Source organism: Bombina bombina, chromosome 8 (assembly GCF_027579735.1).
Source record: "Bombina bombina isolate aBomBom1 chromosome 8, aBomBom1.pri, whole genome shotgun sequence".
Classification (NCBI taxonomy): Eukaryota; Metazoa; Chordata; class Amphibia; order Anura; family Bombinatoridae; genus Bombina; species Bombina bombina.
This window is the reverse complement of record NC_069506.1, coordinates 85,755,237-85,782,163: the sequence shown is the minus strand read 5'-3', so window position 1 is coordinate 85,782,163 and position 26,927 is coordinate 85,755,237. Positions and strand designations below refer to the sequence as shown.

Genomic DNA, 26,927 nt, shown 5'->3' with positions numbered 1-26,927 from the left:
TTTAGTTCTTTCAGTTCTTCAAGGGGTTCCGTTTGAACCTTTACATTCCATAGATATCAAGTTACTATCTTGGAAAGTTCTGTTTTTGGTTGCTATTTCTTCTGCTAGAAGAGTTTCTGAATTATCTGCTTTGCAGTGTGATCCACCCTATCTGGTGTTCCATTCAGATAAGGTCGTTTTGCGTACCAAACCTGGTTTTCTTCCAAAAGTAGTTTCCAACAAGAATATTAACCAGGAAATAATTGTTCCTTCTCTGTGTCCGAATCCAGTTTCAAAGAAGGAACTTTTGTTACACAATTTAGATGTGGTCCGTGCTTTAAAGTTCTATTTAGACGCAACAAAGGATTTCAGACAAACTTCATCTTTGTTTGTCGTTTACTCTGGTAAGAGGAGAGGACAAAAAGCTACTGCTACCTCTCTTTCTTTCTGGCTGAAAAGCATCATCCGATTGGCTTATGAGACTACCGGACGGCAGCCTCCTGAACGAATCACAGCTCACTCTACTAGGGCTGTGGCTTCCACATGGGCCTTCAAGAACGAGGCTTCTGTTGATCAGGTATGTAAGGCAGCGACTTGGTCTTCTCTGCACACTTTTGCCAAATTTTACAAATTCGATACTTATGCTTCTTCGGAGGCTATTTTTGGGAGAAAGATTTTGCAAGCCGTGGTGCCTTCTGTTTAGGTAACCTGATTTGCTCCCTCCCTTCATCCGTGTCCTAAAGCTTTGGTATTGGTTCCCACAAGTAAGGATGGCGCCGTGGACCGGACACACCAATGTTGGAGAAAACGGAATTTATGCTTACCTGATAAATTTCTTTCTCCAACGGTCCACGGCCCGCCCTGGTTTTTTAATCAGGTTTCATAAATTTCTTTCTCTATACACTACAGTCACCACGGCACCCTATAGTTTCGCCTTTTTTTCTCCTAACCGTCGGTCGAATGAGTGGGGGGCGGAGCCTGAGGAGGGGCTATATGGACAGCTTTTGCTGTGCTCTTTGCCATTTCCTGTTGGGGAAGAGAATATTCCCACAAGTAAGGATGACGCCGTGGACTGGACACACCGTTGGAGAAAGAAATTTATCAGGTAAGCATAAATTCTGTTTTTTCTCTTAAAGGTACAGTACCGTTTTTTGCAAATCGTTTGTTTTTTTCTTTGACCCTATTGTCGTTCCAGACAAATTGTGTAAAATGGACAAATATTTAGAGGTTCCTGTTTACACTGATGTTTTTCCGGTCCCTAAGAGGATTTCGGACATTGTTACTAAGGAGTGGGATAGACCAGGTATTCCGTTCGCTCCCCCTCCTGTTTTTAAGGAAATGTTCCCCATTTCTGACACCATAAAAGACTCATGGCAGACGGGCCCTAAGGTGGAGGGAGCTATTTCTACTCTGGCTAAGCGTACAACTATACCTATTGAAGATAGTTGTGCTTTCATTGATCCTATGGATAAAAAGTTAGAGGGTCTCCTATAGAAAATTTTTGTTCATCAGGGTTTTCTTCTTCAACCTATAGCGTGCATTGTTCCGGTAACCACTGCAGCTGCTTTTTGGTTTGAGGCTCTAGAAGAGGCTCTTCAGATGGAGACCCCACTAGATGATATTTTGGACAGAATTAAGGCCCTTAAGTTGGCTAATTCTTTTATTACAGACGCCGCTTTTCATCTTGCTAAGTTAGCGGCAAAGAATTCAAGTTTTGCCATTTTAGCGCGAAGAGTGTGATGGCTTAAGTCCTGGTCAGCTGATGTGTCATCTAAATCTAAGCTTTTGACCATCCCTTTCAAAGGTAAGACCCTATTCGGGCCTGCACTGAAAGAGATCATTTCAGACATCACTGGAGGGAAGGGATATGCCCTCCCTCAAGATAAGTTAAATAAGACAAGGACCAAACAAAATAATTTCTTTCATGTAATTAGCAAGAGTCCATGAGCTAGTGACGTATGGGATATACATTCCTACCAGGAGGGGCAAAGTTTCCCAAACCTTAAAATGCCTATAAATACACCCCTCACCACACCCACAATTCAGTTTTACAAACTTTGCCTCCTATGGAGGTGGTGAAGTAAGTTTGTGCTAGATTCTACGTTGATATGCGCTCCGCAGCAGGTTGGAGCCCGGTTTTCCTCTCAGCGTGCAGTGAATGTCAGAGGGATGTGAGGAGAGTATTGCCTATTTGAATGCAATGATCTCCTTCTACGGGGTCTATTTCATAGGTTCTCTGTTATCGGTCGTAGAGATTCATCTCTTACCTCCCTTTTCAGATCGACGATATACTCTTATATATATATATACCATTACCTCTGCTGAGTTTCGTTTCAGTACTGGTTTGGCTTTCTACAACATGTAGATGAGTGTCCTGGGGTAAGTAAGTAAGCTTATTTTCTGTGACACTCTAAGCTATGGTTAGGCACTTTTTTATAAAGTTCTAAATATATGTATTCAAACATTTATTTGCCTTGACTCAGGATGTTCAACATTCCTTATTTTCAGACAGTCAGTTTCATACTTGGGATAAATGTATTTGTTTAAATCATTTTTTCTTACCTTAAAAAATTTGACTTTTTCCCTGTGGGCTGTTAGGCTCGCGGGGGCTGAAAATGCTTCATTTTATTGCGTCATTCTTGGCGCGGACTTTTTTTCTGTTTCCGGCGTCATACGTGTCGCTGGAAGTTGCATTATTTTTTGACGTTTTTTTGCGTCAAAAGTGTCGGCGTTCCGGATGTGGCGTCATTTTTGGCGCTAAAAAATATGGGCGTCATTTTTGTCTCCACATTATTTAAGTCTCATTATTTATTGCTTCTGGTTGCTTGAAGCTTGTTCACTGGCATTTTTTTCCCATTCCTGAAACTATCATTTAAGGAATTTGATCAATTTTGCTTTATATGTTGTTTTTTCTTTTACATATTGCAAGATGTTCCATGTTGCAACTGAGTCAGAAGATACTTCAGGAAAATCGCTGCCCAGTGCTGGAGCTACCAAGCTAAGTGTATCTGCTATAAACTTTTGGTATCTGTTTCTCCAGCTGTTGTTTGTATTGCATGTCATGACAAACTTATTAATGCAGATAAAATTTCCTTTAGTACTGTTACATTACCTGTTGCTGTTCCGTCAACATCTAATTTTCAGAGTGTTCCTGATAACATAAGAGATTTTATTTTTTAAATCCATTAAGAAGGCTATGTCTGTTATTTCTCCTTCTAGTATACATAAAAGTCTTTTAAAACTTCTCTTTTTTCAGATGAATTTTTAAATGAACATCATCATTCTGATACTGATAATGGTTCTTCTGGTTCAGAGGTTTCTGTCTCAGAGGTTGATGCTGATAAATCTTTGTATTTGTTCAAGATGGAATTTATTCGTTCTTTACTTAAAGAAGTATTAATTGCATTAGAAATAGAGGATTCTGGTCCTCTTGATACTAAATCTAAACGTTTAAATAAGGTTTTTAAATCTCCTGTAGTTATTCCAGAAGTGTTTTCTCTCCCTGATGCTATTTCTGAAGTAATTTCCAGGGAATGGAATAATTTGGGTAATTCATTTACTCCTTCTAAACGTTTAAGCAATTATATCCTGTGCCATCTGACAGATTAGAATTTTGGGACAAAATCTCTAAGGTTAATGGGGCTGTCTCTACTCCTGCTAAACGTACTACTATTCCTTAGCGGATGTTGCTGCAGCTTCAACTTTTTGGTTAGAAGCTTTAGCGCAACAAGTAACATATCATAATTTTATAGCATTATTATTATTCTATAACATGCTAATAATTTTATTTGTGATACCATCTTTTGATATCATTAGAGATGATGTCAGGTATATGTCTCTAGCTATTTTAGCTAGAAAAGCTTTATGGCTTAAAACTTGGAATGCTGATATGTCTTCTACGTCAACTTTGCTTTCCCTTTCTTTCCAGGGTAATAAATTATTCGATTTTCAGTTGGATTCTATTATCTCAACTGTTACTGGAGGGAAGGGAACTTTTTTACCAAAGGATAAAAAATCTAAGGTAAATTTAGGTCTAATAATCATTTTCGTTCCTTTCCTCACAACAAGGAACAAAAGCCTGATCCTTCATCCTCAGGAGCGGTATTAGTTTGGAAACCATTTCCAGTTTGGAATATATCCAAGCCTTATAGAAACCTATAGCCAGCTCCTAAATACCCATGAAGGTGCGGCCCTCATTCCAGCTCAGCTGGTATGGTGCAGTTTACGTTTTCTTCAAGGAAATTTGGATCAATTCCGTTCACAATCTCTGGTTTCAGAACATTGTTTCAGAAAGGTACAGAATTGGCTTCAAGTTAAGGCCTCCTGCAAAGAGATTTTTTTCTTTCCCGTGTCCCAGTAAACACAGCAAAGGCTCAGCATTTCTGAAATGTGTTTCAGATCTAGAGTTGGCTGGAGTAATTATGCCAGTTCCAGTTCTGGAACATGGGCTGGGGTTTTATTCTATCTCTTCATTGTACCAAAGAAGGTCAATTCCTTCAGACCAGTTCCGGATCTATCTATATTGAATCGTTATGTAAGGATACCAACATTCAAGATGGTAACTGTAGGACTATCCTGCCTTTTGTTTAGCAAGGGCATTATATGTCTAACAATAGATTTACAGGATGTATATCTGCATATTCCGATTCATCCAGTTCACTTTTAGTTTCTGAGATTCTCTTTTTAGACAAGCATTACCAGTTTTGTGGCTCTACCGTTTGGCCTAGCGTCAGCTCCAAGAATTTTTTTCTGTCTGTAATCAGAGAACAGGGTTTTGGTATTTCCTTATTTGGACGATATCTTGGTACTTGCTCAGTCTTCACATTTTCGCAGAATCTCATACGAATCGACTTGTGTTGTTTCTTCAAGATCATGGTTGGAGGATCAATTTACCATTCAGTTCATTGTTTCCTCAGACAAGGGTAACCTTTTTAGGTTTCCAGATAGATTCAGTGTCTATGACTCTGTCCTTGTCAGATAAGAGAAGTTTAACATTGATATCAGCTTGTCAAAACCTTCAGTCACAATCATTCCCTTTGGTAGCCTTATGCATGGAAATTTTAGGTCTTAGGACTGCCGCATCGGATGCGATCTCCTTTGCTCGTTTTCACATGCGACCTCTTCAGCTTTGTATGCTGAACCAGTGGTGCAGGGATTACACAAAGATATCTCAATTAATATCTTTAAACCGATTATACGACACTCTCTGACATGGTGGACAGTTCACCATCGTTTAGTTCAGGGGGCTTCTTTGTTCTTCCGACCTGGCCTATAATCTCAACAGATGCAAGTCTTACAGGTTGGGGAGCTGTGTGGGGGTCTCTGACGGCACAAGGGGTTTGGGAATCTCAGGAGGTGAGATTACCGATCAATATTTTGAACTCCGTGCAATTTTCAGAGCTCTTCAGTCTTGGCCTCTTCTGAAGAGAGAGTTGTTCATTTGTTTTCAGATAGACAATGTCACAGCTGTGGCATACATCAATCATCAAGGAGGGACTCACAGTCCTCTGGCTATGAAAGAAGTATCTCGAATTTTGGTTTGGGCGGAATCCAGCTCCTGTCTAATCTCTGCGGTTCATATCCCAGGTATAGACAATTGGGAAGCGGATTATCTCAGTCGCCAAACGTTGCATCCGGGCGAATGGTCTCTTCACCCAGAGGTATTTCTTCAGATTGTTCAAATGTGGGAACTCCCAGAAATAGATCTGATGGCTTCTCATCTAAACAAGAAACTTCCCTGGTATCTGTCCAGATCCCGGGATCCTCGGGCGGAAGCAGTGGATACATTATCACTTCCTTGGAAGTATCATCCTGTCTATATCTTTCCGCCTCTAGTTCTTCTTCCAAGAGTATTCTCCAAGATTCTAAAGGAATGCTCGTTTGTCCTGCTGGTAGCTCCAGCATGGCCTCACAGGTTTTGGTATGCGGATCTTGTCCGGATGGCCTCTTGCCAGCTGTGGACTCTTCCGTTAAGACCAGACTTTCTGTCGCAAGGTCCTTTTTTCCATCAGGATCTCAAATCCTTAAATTTTAAGGTATGGAGTTTGAACGCTTGATTCTTGGTCAAAGAAGGTTTCTCTGACTCTGTGATTAATACTATGTGACAGGCTCGTAAATCTGTATCTAGAGAGATATATTATAGAGTCTGGAAGAATTATATTTCTTAGTGTCTTTCTCATCATTTTTTCTTGGCATTCTTTTTGAATACCGAGAATTTTTCAGTTTCTTCAGGATGGTTTAGATAAAGGTTTGTCCGCAAGTTCCTTGAAAGGACAAATCTCTGCTCTTTCTGTTCTTTTTTCACAGAAGGATTGCTAATCTTCCTGATATTTCATTGTTTTGTGCAAGCTTTGGTTCGTATAAAACCTGTCATTAAGTCAATTTCTCCTCCTTGGAGTTTGAATTTGGTTCTGGGGGCTTTTCAAGCTCCTCCTTTTGAACCCATGCATTCTTTGGTCGTTATATTACTTTCTTGGAAAGTTTTGTTTCTTTTGGCCATCTCTTCTGCCAGAAGAGTCTCTGAATTATCTGCTCTTTCTTGTGAGTCTCCTTTTCTGATTTTTCATCAGGATAGGGCGGTGCTGCGAACTTCTTTTGAAATTTTTACCTAAGGTTGTGAATTCTAACAACCTTAGTAGAGAAATTGTGGTTCCTTCATTATGTCCTAATCCTATGAATTCTAAGGAGAAATCATTGCATTCTTTGGATGCTGTTAGAGCTTTGTATTATTATGTTTAAGCTACTAGACTTCTAGTCTATTTGTCATCTTTTCCGGTTCTAGAAAAGGCCAGAAAGCTTCTGCCATTTCTTTGGCATCTTGGTTGAAATCTTTATTTCATCATGCCTATGTCGAGTCGGGTAAAATTCCGCCTTGAAGGATTACAGTTCATTCTACTAGGTAAGTTTCTACTTCCTGGGCATTTAGGAATGCAGCTTCGATTGATCAGATTTGCAAAGCAGCAACTTGGTCCTCTTTGCATACTTTTTCTAAATTCTACCATTTTGATGTGTTTTCTTCTTCTGAATCAGTTTTTGGTAGAAAAGTTCTTCAGGCAGTGGTTTCAGTTTGAATCTTCTGCTTATGTTTTTCATTAAACTTTATTTTGGGTGTGGATTATTTTCAGCAGGAATTGGCTGTCTTTATTTTATCCCTCCCTCTCTAGTGACTCTTGTGTGGAAAGATCCACATCTTGGGTAGTCATTATCCCATACGTCACTAGCTCATGGACTCTTGCTAATTACATGAAAGAAAACATAATTTATGTAAGAACTTACCTGATAAATTCATTTCTTTCATATTAGCAAGAGTCCATGAGGCCCGCCCTTTTTTGTGGTGGTTATGATTTTTTTATATAAAGCACAATTATTCCAATTCCTTATTTTATATGCTTTCGCACTTTTTTCTTATCACCCCACTTCTTGGCTATTCGTTAAACTGAATTGTGGGTGTCGTGAGGGGTGTATTTATAGGCATTTTAAGGTTTGGGAAACTTTGCCCCTCCTGGTAGGAATGTATATCCCATACGTCACTAGCTCATGGACTCTTGCTAATATGAAAGAAATGAATTTATCAGGTAAGTTCTTACATAAATTATGTTTTTTGTTCCTTTCGAAACTTCAAGGGTGTTCCCGCTTCCTCTTCCCCTGCTGCAAAGCAAGAAGGGAACTTTGCTCAATCCAAGCCAACCTGGAGACCTAACCAGGCTTGGAACAAGGGTAAACAGGCCAAAAAGCCTGCTGCTGCCACTAAGACAGCATGAAGGGGTAGCCCCCGATCCGGAACTGGATCAAGTAGGGGGCAGACTTTCTCTCTTTGCTCAGGCCTGGGCAAGAGACGTTCAGGACTCCTGGGCCGTAGAAATTGTAACCCAGGGGTATCTCCTAGATTTCAAAGATTCTCCTCCAAGGGGGAGGTTCCATCTTTCTCAATTGTCTGTAAACCAGACAAAAAGAGAGGCGTTCTTATGCTGTGTAGAAGACCTTTTTACCATGGGAGTGATCTGCCCAGTTCCGAAAACAGAACAGGGGCAAGGTTTCTACTCCAATCTGTTTATGGTTCCCAAAAAAGAGGGAAACTTCAGACCAATTCTAGATCTCAAGATCCTAAACCAATTCCTAAGAGTTCCATCCTTCAAGATGGAGACCATTCGGACTATTTTACCAATGATCCAGGTGGGTCAATATGACTACCGTGGATCTAAAGGATGCGTATCTACACATTCCTATCCACAAAGATCATCACCAGTTCCTCAGGTTTGCCTTTCTGGACAGGCATTACCAGTTTGTGGCTCTTCCCTTCGGGTTGGCCACGGCGCCAAAAATCTTCACAAAAGTGCTAGGGTCCCTTCTGGCGGTCCTAAGGCCGAGGGGCATAGCAGTGGCGCCTTATCTAGACGACATCTTAATTCAAGCGTCGACTTTCCAACTTGCCAAGTCTCACATGGACTTAGTGTTGTCCTTTCTAAGATCTCATGGGTGGAAGGTGAACATGAAAAGAGTTCTCTTATTCCTCTCACAAGAGTTCCATTCCTGGGAACTCTGATAGATTCGGTGGACATGAAAATATTTCTGACGGAGGTCAGGAAATCAAAGATTTTAACCACCTGCCGAGTTCTTCATTCCATTCCTCGGCCATCAGTGGCTCAGTGTATGGAGGTAATCGGACTTATGGTAGCGGCAATGGACGTAGTTCCGTTTGCTCACCACTGCAACTATGCATGCTCAAACAGTGGAATGGGGATTATGCAGATTTATCTCCTCAGATAAATCTGGATCAAGAGACCAGAGACTCTCTTCTTTGGTGGTTGTCACAGGATCACCTGTCCAGGGGAATGTTTCTGCAGGCCAGCGTGGGTTATTGTGACGATGGACACCAGCCTACTGGGCTGGGGTGCAGTCTGGAATTCCCTGAAAGCACAGGGTTTGTGGACTCGGGAGGAGGCCCTCCTACCGATAAATATTCTGGAATTTAGAGCGATATTCAATGCTCTTCAGGCGTGGCCTCAGCTGGCTTCGGCCGGATTCATCAGGTTTCAGTCTGACAGCATCACGACTGTAGCTTATATCAATCATCAGGGGGGAACAAGGAGTTCCTTGGCGATTATAGAAGTTTCCAGGATAATCCGATGGGCAGAGACTCACTCTTGCCATCTATCAGCGATCTATATCCCAGGCGTGGAGAACTGGGAGGCAGATTTTCTAAGTCGTCAGACTTTTCATCCGGGGGAGTGGGAGCTCCATCCGGAGGTGTTTGCTCAACTGGTTCAGCTATGGGGCACACCAGAATTGGATTTGATGGCGTCTCGTCAGTACGCCAAACTTCCTTGTTACGGATCCAGGTCAAGGGATCCTCAGGCAGTACTGATAGATGCTCTAGCAGTACCCTGGTCGTTCAACCTGGCTTATGTGTTTCCACCATTCCCTCTCCTTCCGCGTCTGATTGCCAGAATCAAACAGGAGAGATCTTCTGTGATTTTGATAACGCCTGCGTGGTCACGCAGGACTTGGGGGACATGTCATCTCTGCCACCATGGACTCTGCCACTGAGACGGGACCTTTTGATTCAAGGTCCATTCAAGCATCCAAATCTAATTTCTCTGCAACTGACTGCTTGGAGATTGAACGCTTGATTTTATCAAAGCGGGGTTTCTCTGAGTCGGTCATAGATACCTTGATTCAGGTGCGAAAGCCTGTCACCAGGAAGATCTATCATACGATATGGCGTAAATTTCTTTTTTGGTGTGAATCCAAAGGCTACTCATGGAGTAAGATCAGGATTCCTTGGATTTTGTCTTTTCTCCAAGAAGGATTGGAGAAAGGATTGTCCGCTAGTTCCTTAAAGGGACAGCTATCTGCTTTGTCTATTCTGTTGCACAAGCGTCTGGCAGATGTCCCAGACGTTCGGGCTTTTTGTCAGGCTTTAGTTAGAATTAAGCCTGTGTTTAAACCTGTTGCTCCGCCATGGAGTCTCACTTTAGTTCTTAAAGTTCTTCAGGGGGTTCCGTTTGAACCCATGCATTCCATAGATATTAAGCTTCTATCTTGGAAAGTTCTGTTTCTAGTTGCTATCTCTTCAGCTCGAAGAGTTTCTGAACTATCTGCATTACAATGTGACTCGCCTTATCTTGTTTTCCATGCTGATAAGGTGGTTTTGCATTCCAACCTGGGTTCCTCCCTAAGGTTGTTTCTAACAGGAATATCAATCAGGAAATTGTTGTTCCTTCTCTGTGTCCTAATCCTTCTTCTAAGAAGGACCGTCTGTTGCACAACTTGGAAGTGGTTCGTGCCTTGAAGTTTTATTTGCAGGCAACCAAAGATTTTCGCCAATCATCATCTTTGTTCGTTGTCTATGCTGGAAAGTGTAGAGTTCAAAAGGCTACGGCTACCTCTTTCCTTTTGGCTGAAAAGCATCATCCGTTTGGCTTATGAGACTGCTGGACAGCAGCCTCCTGAAAGAATTACAGCTCACTCCACTAGAGCGGTGGCTTCCACATGGGCTTTTAAAAATTATGCTTCTGTTGAACAGATTTTTAAGGCTGCGACTCGGTCTTCGCTTCATACCTTTATCAAATTTTACAAGGCTATTTTTGGGAGACAGGTTTTGCAAGCAGTGGTGCCTTTCATTTAGGTTCCTGTCTTGTCCCTCCCTTCATCCGTGTCCTAAAGCTTTGGTATTGGTATCCCACAAGTTAGGATGAATCCTTGGACTCGGTACATCTTGCAAAAGAAAACAGAATTTATGCTTACCTGATAAATTTCTTTCTTTTGCGATGTACCGAGTCCACGGCCCGCCCTGTCTATTCAAGACAGATAGTATTTTTTTTATGTAAACTTCAATTACCTCTGTACCTTATAGTTTCTCCTTTTCTTCCTTGGCCTTCGGTCGAATGACTGGGGGGTGGAGTTAAGGGGGGAGCTATATAGACAGCTCTGCTGTGGTGCTCTCTTTGCTACTTCCTGTCAGGAAGGACAATATCCCACAAGTTAGGATGAATCCGTGGACTCGGTACATCGCAAAAGAGATATTTATCAGGTAAGCATAAATTCTGTTTTTTCCTCAGTTTGCTGCGGGTTGCAGGATAGGTAGGGCACCTCAGTAATTCTGCTGAGGTCTAGAGTGTTGCCTGGGGTATGTTTTCTTGATTTTGGTAATTTTAAAGGGACAATATTTAAGAACTTTTTTTTTTTGTTCTGTATTATATCCTTTGTTAAAAAGATAAAGTTGTTGTTTTTTGTATTATGGATCAAGAGGCTGTGCAGGATGTTACCTGTAGCTTATGTTTTGATAACCAGGTGGAACCCCCAGTACCTTTTTTTTTTGTTTGTTTTAAAGGTTTTTATTGAGGTTATTCAAAAATACAACTTTATGCATACATTCAGAAGTTGGGACAACCAACACTTGATATGGTACAATTATGTCAAACGGTAGGTTACATAGGCAAGTAAATAACAACCTCACTCTTGCTCATTCCCCACTACTGAACTCCAGCAATGAACCTCCTTTTGTTTTTTGTTTTGTATGCGTGAATGTCCCCAAAACTATAGAAGGTCACTCTTGGACCTTTAATAACTGAGATAGCTCAAAAGGGGACTCTAGTGATAGTAACGGCCGCTTTTGGACCTTAAGTAGTTAATTAAATAGAACGGCAAACAAATGCTCTATATTATGCTCTACTCAATGACAAATAGAGAAGCCACACTATGGGAGAGCGCAGCTACTACATAGGGCATCGGGAGGGATACAAGCTATGGTCAGTCATTGCCCTGATCTATGGGGTCTGGATAAGTGTACCCTATCCCTTAATTGATATTATATAGGGTGAGGAAGAAAAGAGAAAGGGGGTCAGATGTCAGGTGTGGGACCGGATTAAGCAGGATAGGGGAAATGGACAGTAAAACTACTATTAAGGAGTAAGTAGCTAGCCTAACCTTCAAAAATAAATCTATCTATTACATCACTAGCCCTCTCAAACCCCATATGCATTCCCCATCTCCCGCCAAGAGCAGTAAAGACACTTTGAAACCCCTCAATCTATATAACATAACATATACAATAGGGCTAAACAGTTGATAGTCTGCAGCTGAGGAGCACAGGAACACACACATATGGAAATAAACCTTAGAACCTCAGACCCTATACAATTAAACTAAGTAACATTAATTAGCACATTAACATTTTCTCTACCGTCTCTGTAGTAAACATAATACTAAGTACACTTGATCTTAGACTACACATTGATATTGGCAAATAAATATAAAAACCTGCAAATACAGAATGTACCAGCATAATATTTAACCGCAATTGGAAAGCGTTGCACAGGCTCTCAACTATGCACAAGTAAATTAAGCAGCATCTATTAGTGTATTAGTTTTCCCTATTATCGCATTAGCAAACACAACTATAAGCTCTCGCAAGCATAGTTAAGGTACCTAGACATTGTTCTTGGCAGATATTTTTATGTCTGTAATGTAAAATGTTCCTGTGATAGATATGTCTACAGTGGCAAAGCTCTGTCCGTGCACTCACTTTGGGCAGCAAAAGATGCGAAAAGAAAAAGGTTGCACACTAGAGCAGAGAGTTCAACCTGTTCAGCCAATGCCAGACCGTAAACGGCATTGAATAGTAGCCTCTGTGAAAAATGAGGGACCCAGCATTGTAACGAGGGGGGCACTCCCCAGTACTGATACCTCATGTAGGCGCTTGTTCCCAGCAACAGGAAAGCCAGCAGCGCAACTCGGCTCCATATCCGTGCCCCTAGGTGCTCGCCATTTTGTTTTCTGGCCTCCCCACTGTGATCTCGCATCAATACCCCCGGTGCCATCCCACCATAGCTGCGAGGGCATCTTGTGGACTAAGGAAAGTGGAGGGGCACTGTTCAGTGGCTCGGCTTGAAAACCCGACAGCTCCCCTGCAGCGTCTGATGCGCTGGTCTGTATCTCAAGATCCTCGGGGCACTGTGACGCACTTAGGATCTGATCGTGAGGACGTCCGCTCCCACCAAGATCAAGCTGCAAACTCCCTTCAGTGTTTGGGCTCGCAGCGTCCAGAGGGATAAATTGCTTCATGTTCCCTTGTGACGGAATGTCCTTAAGAGCTATCGTCGGGGAAAGTAATAACAATAGATCCCTTTCAAATTGTTTGTATGACTGCCTGATCGCAGTTGTTATTGTGTGCTCCCATGCTGTGACGGCTTCCAAGGCACCTCTCCCATGCTCCATTATGTTTCACTTGTATAAGTAAACCAGAAATTGGCTTTATGCGGCTTCTCAATAAAAGACAGATTTAGATAGTTATTATCCCGTAACAGGATACCGTAACCCCGGAGTACGGGGGGGGGGTCGATTACATGCGGCAGCCCCAGACCTACGCTGAGAATCCCTTTTAAGTGTCTCTAGCAGTAATCAATCCACAGCTCGGCTCGATCACATCCAGTGGCAATATGGCTGCTAGGCCCTCATAAAATGTCTCTTGCGTAGCTGTCCCAAAGAACATAGGCAAAGACCTTGTCTTGACTTCAGCTCCACGGATGTCCAAACTTTAACAGAGATAGTAATCCAAAAGGGAAGAATACTGCAGAATTATAGTAGATTTCTTGGGTAAAATCACTTATTCTCCGGGAGCTTCATTGAAACACGACCTGCCGCTTTGAGAGTAGGCTCCGCCCCCCCCCAGTACCTTTTTTGTTCATGTATTGAAAGAATTTTAGCTTATAGAAATAGAATTTTTGACCCTGTACCATCATTAGCTAAGGCAGAGTCTGTTCAGGAGCCTCCTGTTTCAGATGTGCCGCAGCCGTTTCCTCAAGCGTCCTAAATCCTTTTCATCTGCACATGCAGTGCCCTGCTTTTCCTCTCATGCTCCGTCTGGGGTTACTTTGCAAGATATTGCTGTCCAGGTATCCTCTGCGGTATCTGAGTCGCTGTCTGCTTTTCCCATGCTGCAGGGAAAAAGCAAAAGAAAAATTTAAAGAAACAGTAAGTAAGGTTTCTGATCCTGAAGTGGCTAATTAAAGTGTTTCCTCTCAGAAGTCTAAGGATGAAGATTCTTCGGGTGCATCTCAAGGGTGAAATCTTGGATTCAGGCAGTATAATTAGTTTTTTCTGATGCAGAAGTTGTGTCCTTCATATTTAAGCTGGAACACCTCCGCTTGTTACTTAAGGAGGTTTTAGCTAACTTGGATGACTCCGATACTACTATAATTAACGCTAAGAAGTCTAGTAAGCTTATTTTGATGTTCCCTCTGCGATGAAGGTATTTCCTGTTCCAGTTTTAAGAAAATGTTTCCTATAGCTGACTCTATTAAGGAGTCGTGGCAAACGGTTCCTAAGGTGGAAGGAGCTATTTCCACTTTGGCTAAGAGGACCACTATTCCCATAGAGGATAGTTGTTCTTTTAAGGATCCAATGGATAAGAAATTGGAGGCATTATTAAAGAAAATGTATGTTCACCAAGGTCTTCAATGGCAGCCTGCTGTGTGTATTGCTACTGTTACCAGCGCTGCAGCTTACTGGTTTGATGCCTTGTCTGATTCTATTCAGACAGATACTCCTCTTGAGGAGATCCAGGACAGGATTAATGCTCTTGAGTTAGCCAATTCCTTTATTACAGATGCTTCCTTACAGGTCATTAAACTGGGAGCAAAAATGTCTGGTTTTGCGGCTCTAGCTCGCACAACCCTTAGAAGAAACAACCGCAGACCCGGATTTTAACCAAAGTTATTAGCTTTGGGCCTGGTTTGGCTGAAATAATTTCAGATATCACAGGAGGAAAGGGGTCTTTTCTTCCTCAGGATAAGAATAAGCAGAAAGGCCGTCAGAGTAATTTTCGTTCCTTTCATAACTTTAGAGGTAAACCCTCCGCTTCCTCTTCCAAGCAGGAACTATCCAAGTCTTCCTGGAAGTCTGGTCAGTCTTGGAACAAGGGGAAACAGTCTAAGAAACCTGCGGCTGACTCCAAGTCAGCATGAAGGGTCAGCCTCCGATCCAGAACCGGATCTAGTAGGGGGCAGGCTTTCTCAATTTGCACAGGCTTGGATATGAGATGCCCCAGACCTGTGGGCCATGGAAATTGTATCTCAGGGGTACAAGATAGAATTCAAGACTTTTTCCTCCCAGAGGCAGGTTTCTTCTCTCAAGATTATCTGTAGACCAGATAAAGAGAGAGGCGTTCTTAAATTGTATCAAGGATTTTTTTGCCCTGGGAGTTATAGTTCCACTCAAGTGTTTAAACCAGTTCCTCAGAGTACCGTCCTTCAAGATGGAGACTATACGTTCCATTCTTCCTTTGGTTCAAGTTGGTCAGTTTATGACAACCTTAGACTTAAAGGATGCATACCTTCATGTTCCTATTCACCGGGATCATCACAAGTTTCTACGGTTTGCTTTCTTAGACAATCATTTTCAGTTTGTGGCTTTTCCATTCGGCTTTGCCACAGTTCCCAGAATTTTCTCAAATGTCCTGGGGGCTCTTTTGTCAGAGATCCGGTCTCGGGGCATCGCAGTAGCGCCTTATCTGGACGACATTCTGGTTCAGGCACCGTCTTTTCAACAAGCAAACTCATACGGAGATCTTGTTATCTTTTCTTCGCTCCCACGGTTGGAAGGTGAATCTTGGAAAGAGTTCTCTGATTCCAGCCACAAGGGTAGTGTCTTTAGGGACCATAATTGACTCCCTACTAATGAAGATATTTCTGACAGAGGTCAGAAAAACAAAGATCTTCAGCTCTTGTCTTGTCCTTCAGTCCTCACCTCGGCTGTCAGTGGCTCTATGTATGGAGGTAATTGGTCTGATGGTAGCTTCCTTGGACATCATTCCATTTGCACGGTTCCATCTCAGACCTCTGCAGTTATGCACGTTAAGGCAATAGAATGGGGACTATGCGGATGAGTCTCCGCAAATAGTTCTGGATCAGGCGACAAGGGACTCTCTTCTGTAGTGGTTGTCTCAGGAACACCTCTCCCAGGGAACTTGCTTTTGCAAACCTTCCTGGGTGATCGTGACAATCGATGCCAGCCTTCTAGGTTGGGGAGCAATTTGGGGGTCATTGAAGACTCAGGGTCTTTGGATTTGGGAGTAGTCAGTTCTCCCTATAAACATTCTAGAACTGAGAGCAATGTTTAATGCTCTACTGGCCTTAGTTAGCCTTAGCCCGGTTTATCAGGTTCCAGTCGGACAACATAACATCGGTGGCGTACATTAAAACCACCAGGGGGGGGACTCGGAGTTCCTTGGCCATGACATAGGTGGTCCGGACAATTTAGTGGGCGGAGTCTCACAACTGTTGTCTTTCTGCGATCCACATCCCAGGAGTGGACAATTGGGAGGCGGATTTTATGAGCCTACCGACCTTTCATCCGGGGGGAGTGGGAACTCCATCCGGAAGTATTTTCAAATTGAATCCTCAATTGGGGTAGCCAGAACTGAATCTCATGGCTTCTTGGCAGAATGCCAAGCTTCTGAGGTATGGCTCGAGGTCAAGGGAGCCACAGGCTTTCTTGATAGATGCTCTGGCGGTGCCTTGGAATTTCTCATAGCGCCGGCGTGGCCTCGCAGGATCTGGTATGCAGATCTAGTGGAAATGTTGTCTCTAACCCAGTGGAGACTCCCTCTGAGGAAGGACCTTCTACTTCAGGGTCCTTTTCTTCATCCAAATCTCGTTTCTTTGAAGCTGACTGCTTGGAGATTGAAAACCCATGCTTGGATAAAACCAAGCGTTCAGAGTCGGTCATTGAGACCATGATTCAGGCTTGTAAGCCAGTGACAAGAAATATTTACTATAAGATATGGCGTAAATATCTGTATTGGTGTGAATCCAGAGGCTACCCTTGGAGTAGAGTCAGGATTCCTAGGATTTTGTCTTTTCTCCAGGAGGGTCTATAGAAGGGTTTGTCAGATAGTACTCTGGAAGGTCAGATTTCTGCGTTGGCTATTTTGTTCCATAAGCATTTGGCGGATGCGCCAGACGTGCAATCTTTTTTTTTTTCTTTCAGGCATTGGTTAGGATCAGGCCTGTGTTTAAGCCCATTACTCCTCCCTGGAGTCTTAACCTTGTTCTTAGCGTTTTACAGGGCTCCGTTTGAACCTATGCCTTCCTTAGATATTAAGATGTTACCTGATAAATTTATTTATTTCCAGATATGGTGAGTCCACGGCCCACCCTTTATTTAAGACAGTTATTTTTCTAAAACCTCCGGCACCTCTACTCTTTTGTGTTCTTTTCTTTTTCCATTTTTCCTTCAGCTGAATGACTGGAGATTATGGGTAAGGGAAGTGACATATATAGCAGCTTTGCTGTAGTGCTCTTTGCCGCCTCCTGCTGGCCAGGAGTGATATTCCCACTAGTAATTGATGATTCCGTGGACTCACCATATCCGGAAATAAATTAATTTATCAGGTAAGCATAAATTATGTTTTTCAAAGGTTCTTGGTGCCCTTCTTTCTGTTATCAGAGAGCAGGGTATTGTGGTGTTTCCTTATTTGGACGATATCTTGGTACTAACTCAATCTTTTCATTTAGCAGAATCTCACACAAAACAACTAGTGCGGTTTCTTCAAAAACATGGTTGGAGGATCAATTTGCAAAAGAGTTTGATTCCTCAGACAAGGGTCACCTTTTTAGGTTCCAGAAAGATTCAGTGTCCATGACTTTCTTTGACAGACAAGAGGCAAATTAAGTTAGTTTTAGCTTCAGTCTCTATCATTCCTTTCAGTGGCTATGTGCATGGAAGTTTTAGGTCTCATGACTGCAGCATCGGACGCAATCCCCTTTGCTCGTTTTCATATGAGGCCTCTACAGCTTTGCATGTTGCACCAATGGTGCAGGGATTATACTCGGATATCACAACTGATATACTTAAATCCCAACACTCAACTCTCTCTGACTTGGTGGTTAGACCATCACCTTATTGTTTAAGGGGCCTCATTTGTTTGTCCCACCTGTTCTGTGATCACAACAGATGCAAGTCTCACAGGTTGGGGATCTGTCTGGGGGGTCTCTGACAGCACAAGGGGTTTTGTATCCTCAAGAGGCGAGGTTACCTATCAATATTTTAGAACTCTGCTATTTTCAAGCTCTTCTAGCGTGGCCTCTATTGAAGAGGATTTTACATTTGTTTTCAAACTGACAATATTACAACAGTGGCATATGTCAATCATCAAGGAGGGACTCGCAGTCCTTCAGCAATGAAAGAAGTATCTCGGATACTTTCTTGGGCGGAATCCAACTTTTGTCAAATTTCTGTGATTCATATCCCAGGTGTAGACAATTGGGAAGCGGATTATCTCAGCCGTCACACGTTACATCTGGGGGAGTGGTCTCTCCATCCAGATGTTTTTTTCATCTTGTACAGATGTGGGGTCTTCCAGAAATAGATCTGATGGCCTCCCACCTAAATAAGCTTCCCAGATACCTTTCCAGGTCCAGGGATCCTCAGGCGGAGATGGTGGATGCCTTAGCAGTTCCTTGATTTTACCAACCTGCTTATATTTTTGCGCCTCTGGTTCTTCTTCCAAGGGTGATCTCTGAGATCATAATGGAACAATCTCATGTGTTTCTGATAGCACCAGCATTGCCTCACAGGTTTTGGTATGCGGATCTTGTCCGGAAGTCCAGTTGCCAGCCTTGGCCACTTCCTTTAAGGCCAGACCTTTTGTCTCGAGGGCCCTTTTTCCATCAGGATCTCAAATCTCTCAATTTGAAGGCATGGAAATTGAACGCTTAGTGCTTAGTCATAGAGGTTTCTCTGACTCAGTGATTAGCACTATGATACAGGCTCGTAAGTCTGTTTCAAGGAAAATTTATCATCGGGTTTGGAAAACCTATATTTTATGGTGTTCCACTCTAAAATCCTAGGAATTCTGAAAGAATGCCAAGAATATTTATCAGTTTCTTCAGGATGGTTTGAATAAGGGTTTGTCTGCAAATACAAATTTCTGCTCTTTCTGTCTTATTTCATAGAAAGATTGCTAAACTTCCTGATATTCATTGTTTTGTTCAGGCTTTGATTCGTATCAAACCTGTTATTAAATCTATTTCTCCTTGAAGTCTCAATTTGATTTTGAAGATTTTACAGGCTTCTCCTTTTAAGCCTATGCATTTTCTGGATATTAAATTACTTTCTTGGAAAGTGTTATTTCTTTTGGATATCTCTTCTGCTAGAAGAGTTTTTAAATTGTTTGCTCTCTCTTGCGAGTCTCCTTATCTGATTTTCCATCAAGATAAAGCTGTTTTGCGGACTTCATTTAAATTTTTGCCTAAAGTTGTAAATTCTAACAACCACAATAGGGAAATTATTTTTCCTTCCTTGTGTCCTAATTCTAAGAATACTCTTGATAGGTATTTACTTTCTTTGGATGTGGTGAGAGCTTCTAGTCTTTATTTTTTTTGGTTCCAGAAAAGGTTAGAAAGCCTCTGCCATTTCTCTGGCATCTTGGTTGAATCTTTTGATTCACAAAGCTTATTTGGAGGCGGGGCAGTCTCTGCCTCTGAGAATTACAGCTCATTCTACTAGATCAGTTGCCACTTATTGGGCTTTCAAGAATGAAGTTGCATACTTTTCTCTTGTAAGGTGTATGCAGTCCACGGATTCATCCATTACTTGTGGGATGTTCTCCTTCCCTACAGGAAGTGGCAAAGAGAGCACACAGCAGAGCTGTCCATATAGCTCCCCCTCTAGCTCCACCACCCAGTCATTCTCTTTGCCGGCTCTAAGCAATCGGAAGTGTAAAGTGAATGTGGTGTTAGAAATGTATTTTTTATTTTCTACAAGCAAAAGTTTATTTTAAATGGTGCCGGTGTGTAGTATTTACTCTAGCAGAAAGGAGATGAAGATTTCTGCAGGGAGGAAGATGATTTTAGCATGTTGTAACTAAAATCCACTGCTGTTCCCACAAAGGACTGAGGAGTACAAGAAAACGTCAGTTGGGGGAACGGTTTGCAGGTTAGGCTGCAAAGAAGGTATGTTCAGTCATTTATTTCTAGACAAGACTGTGTGATAATGCTAGAAAAGACTGATAATATCCCCATGAGGGAAGGGTAAAGCTGTATTCAGAGACTAAGTATGGAATTGCAAGCTTACATAACAGGGCTAGTTTATGCTGGTTGACACTATTTAATGGCAAACGGATTTTTATTGAAAAATTCATTTTTTGAGACACTTTGAATGTTCCTTTGGGTTTCTTTCAGGGGTTGTTACCCACATGGCTATTATTAAAACACTTCGGTGCTGAGAGGCCTAAAGAAACACTCCTAAGTAAGTTGGGAGGGGCCTAATTTCGTGCCTCAGATTCGCAGTTATATTTAACTAGAAGTCCAGGCTGTTTCACATGGAGGGCCCTGCTGCAGTTTGAGGGCCTATAAGACGCTTTTCCCCCACAAATCTGGTTCCTAAGGGCAGGTAGGGCCACAGCAGAGCTGTGGCAAGGTGCTGATGTTGTTTTAACCGATCTATTGGCTTACTGTCGATCCGGTTTGGGCATTAAGGGGTTAATCGTTTTTATTGCTAGTGGTGCAATCTTACTAATGCTTTAGGTACATACTGTAAAAATTTCGAAAAGTTTGCTGCATTTTTCACTGTTTTGCAAAATTGTGTGCCTTTTTTATCTCTTAAAGGCACAGTACCATTTTTTTTTTTTTTCAAAGTGTGTTTTTACTTGATTAAAGTGATTTCTAAGCCTGTTTATCTTACTACTAGTCTGTTAAACATTTCTGACACCAAAATCCTTGTTCAATGTGTTTAAAAGCCATGGTGGAACCCCCTCTCAGAATGTGTCCCACTTGTACTGATATGTCTATACATTTTACAGAACATATTGTTGCACTTAAAAATGTGGCCCAAGATGATTCTCAGGCAGAAGGTAATGAGGTTAGCCCGTTAACCTCTCCCCAAGTGTCACAACCAGTTACGCCCGCTCAAGCGACGCCTAGCACCTCTAGTGTGTCTAACTCTTTTACCTTGCAAGACTTGGCGGCAGTTATGAATAATACCCTCTCAGTGTTTTTATCTAAACTGCCCGTGTTACCTGCAAAGCGTGATAGCTCTGTTTTAAGAACAGATTCTAAGCATTCTGACGCTTTAGTAGCCGTATCCGATATACACTCACAACGCTCTGAAATGGGGGCGAGGGATGTGCTGTCTGAGGGAGAAATTTCCGATTCGGGAAAGGTTGCTCCTCAGACACTCAGATACGTTGGCTTTTAAATTTAAACTAGAACACCTCCGCTTATTGCTCAGGGAGGTTTTAGTTACTCTGGATGACTGCGACCCTTTGGTAGTTCCAGAGAAATTGTGTAAAATGGACAAGTACCTAGAAGTTCCCATTTACACTGATGTGTTCCTGGTCCCTAAGAGGATTGCGGATATCGTTACTAGGGAGTGGGATAGACCATGTATTCCGTTTGTTCCCCCTCCCTGTTTTTAAGAAAATGTTCCCCATCTCTGACCCCATGCGGGACTCGTGGCAGACGGTCCCTAAGGTGGAGGGGGCTGTTTCTTCACTTGCTAAACGCACAACCATACCAATTGAAGACAGTTGTGCTTTTAAAGACCCTATTGATAAAAAATTAGAGGGTTTACTTTAGAAAAATTTTGTTCAACAAGGTTTTCTTCTCCAACCTATTGCGTGCATTGTTCCTGTAACTACTACAGCTGCTTTCTGGTTCGAGGCGCTGGAAGATGTGCTCCAGACGGAGACCTCATATGAGGACATTATGGACAGAATTAAGGCTCTTAAGCTGGCTAATTCTTTTATCACAGATACTGCTTTCCAACTAGCTAAGTTAGCTGCAAAGAATTCAGGTTTCGCCATTTTAGCGCGTAGGGCGCTATGGCTAAAGTCCTGGTCGGCCGATGTGTCGTCAAAATCCAAACTCTTAAACATCCCTTTCAAAGGAAAGACCCTCTTCGGGCCTGAATTGAAAGAGATTATTTCAGAAATCACTGGGGGAAAAGGCCATGCTCTCCCTCAGGACAAGTCCTTTAAGACAAAGAACAAACAAAATAATTTTCGTTCCTTTCGGAATTTCAGGAGCAGCCTCGCTTCTCCCTCCCCTACTACAAAGCAAGAGGGTAACGCTTCACAACCCAGGACAGCCTGGAAACCTTACCAGGGCGGGAACAAGGGTAAACAGGTCAAGAAGCCTGCAGCTGCTTCCAAGACAGCATGATGGGGTAGCCCCAGATCCGGGACCGGATCTAGTAGGGGGCAGACTCTCTCTCTTCGCTCAGGCCTGGGCAAGAGACGTACACGATCCCTGGGCCTTAGAGATTGTATCCCAGGGATATCTTCTAGAATTCAAGGACTCCCCTCCAAGGGGAAGGTTCCACATTTCTGGTTTGTCTACAGACCAGCCAAAAAAAAAAAAGGCATTCTTACGCTGTGTAGAAGACCTACATACAATGGGAGTGATCCACCCAGTTCCAATTGCGGAACAAGGGCTGGGTTTTTACTCAAACCTGTTTGTGGTTCCCAAGAAAGAAGGAACTTTCAGACCAATCCTGGATCTCAAAATTCTAAACAAATTCCTCAGAGTCCCATCATTCAAGATGGAGACCATTCGGACAATCTTACTAATGATCCAGGAGGGTCAATATATGACTACCGTGGATCTTAAGGATGCGTATCTGCACATTACTATCCACAAAGATCATCACCAGTTTCTCAGGTTTGCCTTTCTGGACAAGCATTATCAGTTTGTGGCTCTTCCTTTCGGGTTGGCCACTGCTCCCAGAATTTTCACAAAGGTGCTAGGGTCCCTCCTGGCGGTACTAAGACCGTGGGGCATAGCAGTGGCGCCTTATCTAGACGACATCTTAATTCAGGCGTCGACTTTCCAAAGAGCCAAGTCTCGCACGGAAATTGTAGTGACCTTTCTGAGGTCTCACGGGTGGAAGGTGAACATCAAAAAGAGTTCTCTCTCCCCCCTCACAAGAGTTCCCTTCCTAGGAACCCTAATAGACTCGGTAGAAATGAAAATATTTCTGACGGAGGTCAGAAAGTTAAAACTCTTAACTACTTGCCGAGATCTTCATTCCATTCCTCGGCCATCTGTAGCTCAGTGCATGGAGACAATCGGACTAATGGTAGCGGCAATGGACATAGTCCCTTTTGCACGGATACACCTCAGACCACTGCAATTATGCATGCTCAAACAGTGGCATGGGGATTATGCAGATTTGTCTCCTCAAATACAGTTGGACCAGGGGACCAGAGATTCTCTTCTCTGGTGGTTGTCTCAGGATCACCTGTCTCAGGGAATGTGTTTCCGCAGACCAGAGTGGATCATCGTAACGACCGACGCCAGTCTGTTGGGCTGGGGTGCAGTCTAGGACTCCCTGAAAGCTCAGGGCTTATGGTCTCGGGAAGAAGCTCTTCTCCCGATAAACATTCTGGAACTGAGGGCGATATTCAATGCGCTTCAGGCATGGCCTCAGCTAGCTGCGGCCAAATTCATCAGATTTCAGTCGGACAACATCACGACTGTAGCTTACATCAATCATCAAGGAGGAACAAGGAGTTCCCTAGCAATGATGGAAGTAACCAAAATAATCAGACAACTGGGAGGCGGATTTTCACCCGGGGGAGTGGGAACTCCACTCGGAGGTATTTGCCCAGCTGACTCAGCTATGGGGCACTCCAGAATTGGATCTGATGGCGTCCCGTCAGAACACCAAGCTTCCTCTTTATGGGTCCAGGTCCCGGGATCCCCAGGCGGTGCTGATAGGTGCTCTAGCAGCGCCTTGGTCCTTCAATCTGGCCTATGTTTTTCCACCGTTTCCTCTCCTCCCTCGTCTGGTTGCCAGAATCAAGCAGGAGAGGGCTTTGGTGATTCTAATAGCGCCTGCGTGGCCACGCAGGACCTGGTATGCAGACCTAGTGGACATGTCATCTGTGCCACCATGGACACTACCAATGAGGCAGGACCTTCTAATACAAGGTCCTTTCAAACATCCAAATCTAATTTCTCTGCGTCTGACTGCTTGGAGATTGAACGCCTAATTCTATCAAAGCGTGGTTTCTCTGAGTCGGTTATTGATACCCTGATTCAGGCTAGAAAGCCTGTCACCAGGAAAATCTACCATAAGATTTGGCGAAAATATCTTTTTTGGTGCGAATCCGAGGGTTACGCATGGAGTAAGGTTAGGATTCCCAGAATTTTGTCCTTTCTCCAAAACGGATTGGAGAAAGAATTATCGGCTAGTTCCTTAAAGGGACAGATATCTGCTTTGTCTATTCTTTTCACAAACGTCTGGCAGAGGTACCAGACGTTCAAACGTTTAGTCAGGCTTTAGTCAGAATCAAGCCTGTTTATAGATCTGTGGCTCCGCCATGGAGTCTGAATTTAGTTCTTTCAGTTCTGCAAGGGGGTACCGTTTGAATCTTTACATTCCATAGATATTAAGTTTTTATCTTGGAAAGTTTTGTTTTTGGTAGCTATCTCTTCGGCTCGAAGAGTTTCAGAGTTATCTGCTCTACAGTGTGATTCACCTTACCTGGTGTTCCATGCAGATAAAGTAGTTTTGCGTACCAAACCCAGTTTTCTTCCTAAGAATATTAATCGGAAAATTGTTGTTCCTTCTCTGTGTCCTAATCCTTCGTCGAAGAAGGAACGTCTGTTACACAATCTTGATGTGGTTCGTGCTTTAAAGTTCTATTTACAATCAACTAAGGATTTCAGACAAACAAGTTCTTTGTTGTCTATTCTGGTAAGAGGAGAGGTCAGAAGGCGACCGCTACTTCTCTTTCCTTTTGGCTGAAAAGCATCATCCATTTGGCCTATGAGACTGCTGGCCAGCAGCCTCCTGAAACAATTTGTGCTCATTCTACCAGAGCAGTGGCTTCCACATGGGCTTTTAAAAATGAGGCTTCTGTTGAACAGATTTGTAAGGCAGCGACTTGGTCTTCGCTGCATACTTTTTCCAAAATTTACAAATTCGATACTTTTGCTTCTTCGGAGGCTATTTTTGGGAGGTTTTACAAGCAGTGGTGCCTTCCGTTTAAGGTACCTGTCTTGTTCCCTCCCTTCATCCGTGTCCTAAAACTTTGGTATTGGTATCCCACAAGTAAAGGATGAATCCGTGGACTGGATATACCTTACAAGAGAAAACAGAATTTATGCTTACCTGATAAATTTATTTCTCTTGTGGTGTATCCAGTTCAGGGCCCGCCCTGGCATTTTAAGACAGGTGGTTTTTATTTTTAAACTACAGTCACCACTGCACCCTATGGTTTCTCCTTTTTCTTCCTAACCTTCGGTCGAATGACTGGGGGGTGGAGCTAGAGGGGGAGCTATATGGACAGCTCTGCTGTGTGCTCTCTTTGCCACTTCCTGTAGGGAAGGAGAATATCCCACAAGTGGAGGATAAATCCGTGGACTGGATACACCACAAGAGAAATAAATTTATCAGGTAAGCATAAATTCAGTTTTTACCATTTTGATGTGTGCTTCTTCGGGAGCAGCCTTTGGTAGAAAGGTTCTTCAAGCTTAATTATTTTTTTGGATTTAATTTCTCAGTGGACACAGCTGTTGTTATTTAATCCCTCCCTCTCTAGTGACTCGTGGATTTCCACATTTTGGGTATTATATCCCACACGTCACTAGCTCATGGACTCTTGCCACTTACATGAAATAAAACATAATTTATGTAAGAACTTACCTGATAAATTAATTTATTTCATAGTGGCAAGAGTCCATGAAACCCATCCTATTTTTTGTGGTTATGATTTTTTGTATAAAGCACTTTATTTCTTCCAGTTCCTCTTTTTGTATGCTTTTACACCTCACTTCTTTTCTACACGTTAACTAAGGTATGAGTGAGGTGGGAGGTGTATTTATAGGCATTTTGAGGTTTGGTAAACTTTACCCCTCCTGGTAGGAATGTATATCCCATACGTCACTAGCTCATGGACTCTTGCCACTATGAAAGAAATTAATTTATCAAGTAAGTTCTTACATTGTTTTTCAGCTGAAAAATGTGACTTTCTGAATATAGCCACGTTATTGCATCTCAATATATCCTGACTTTTTTTTTATGTATTTTTTTTTTTCTTTTCTTGTAGGATTGAGGAGGAGCTTGGCAGCAAAGCTCTGTTTGCTGGCAAGAACTTCAGGAAGCCAGTTTGCAATTGAGGACCTCTCCATTTATGCACTTTTCAAAGCATATAGTCGCTGTAAACTTAGAATGCAGGAAGTAGCTAAAATTCCTTCACTGCTGAAATTCACCCCCCAATAATTTCTCTAAGACAAAGCTGACCTGGAGCTTCCATCCCAATGTTCCTGTTTGGTTCCAGAAGCTGTGTTGCTTTTGAGGATGATTCCTCACTCTGTGCCTGCATGCTTTTCTTATGTTGTGGATATGGTTCTGATGACTTTAGTCTAATGTAAACGTCAAATTATTACGGTTTCAGGTAATTAGCTAATTCATGTGCAAGCTCCAAAATAAGAGATTTGTGACAATAAAGTCTTAAATGCGGTTCATGGTATGTGTGTGTGTTTTTTGTTATTTTACTCCTGGTAAATACCAATAGTTTATGTATAGAGACACACAGACCAAGATTGCAGACAGAATCCGGAATTAGCAATTAATGGCAGTGAGAGTCCGCAAATTCATTACCTAATGAAGTGAGTTCCCTATTGTCTTCCTCACACCTCGCCCACTTGACCCTATCCCTTCACATCTAATACCTTCTCTGTCTTCTTCCCTCACTCCATCTCTTACTCACATTTTCAACCTATCCCTTACTACCGGTTCATTCCCATCTTCCTTCAAACATGCAAAGGTCACCCCATCCTCAAAAAACCCTCCCTCTACCCCAATTCTCCTGCAAACTACCGCCCCATATCACTGCTTCTGCTAGCTTCAAAAATCCTGGAAAAACTAGTTTTCGATCACCTAGCCCTCTTCTTGTCCTCCAACTTATTGCTTGATCCCTTGCAATCTGGTTTCCATCC

General features: G+C 42.6%; 1 protein-coding gene across 1 annotated transcript in view; it reads left to right on the top strand.

The window, feature by feature from the left end:
- Positions 1-26,451, top strand: part of LOC128638471 (alpha-enolase) — a gene marked incomplete in the record, with an annotated part of 709,071 nt that extends 682,620 nt beyond the window's left edge. Inside the window, 1 exon segment of the mRNA XM_053690430.1 lies at positions 26,036-26,451. Coding sequence (XP_053546405.1) covers positions 26,036-26,105 — 70 coding nt within the window.
- Positions 26,452-26,927: the final 476 nt, after the last annotated feature.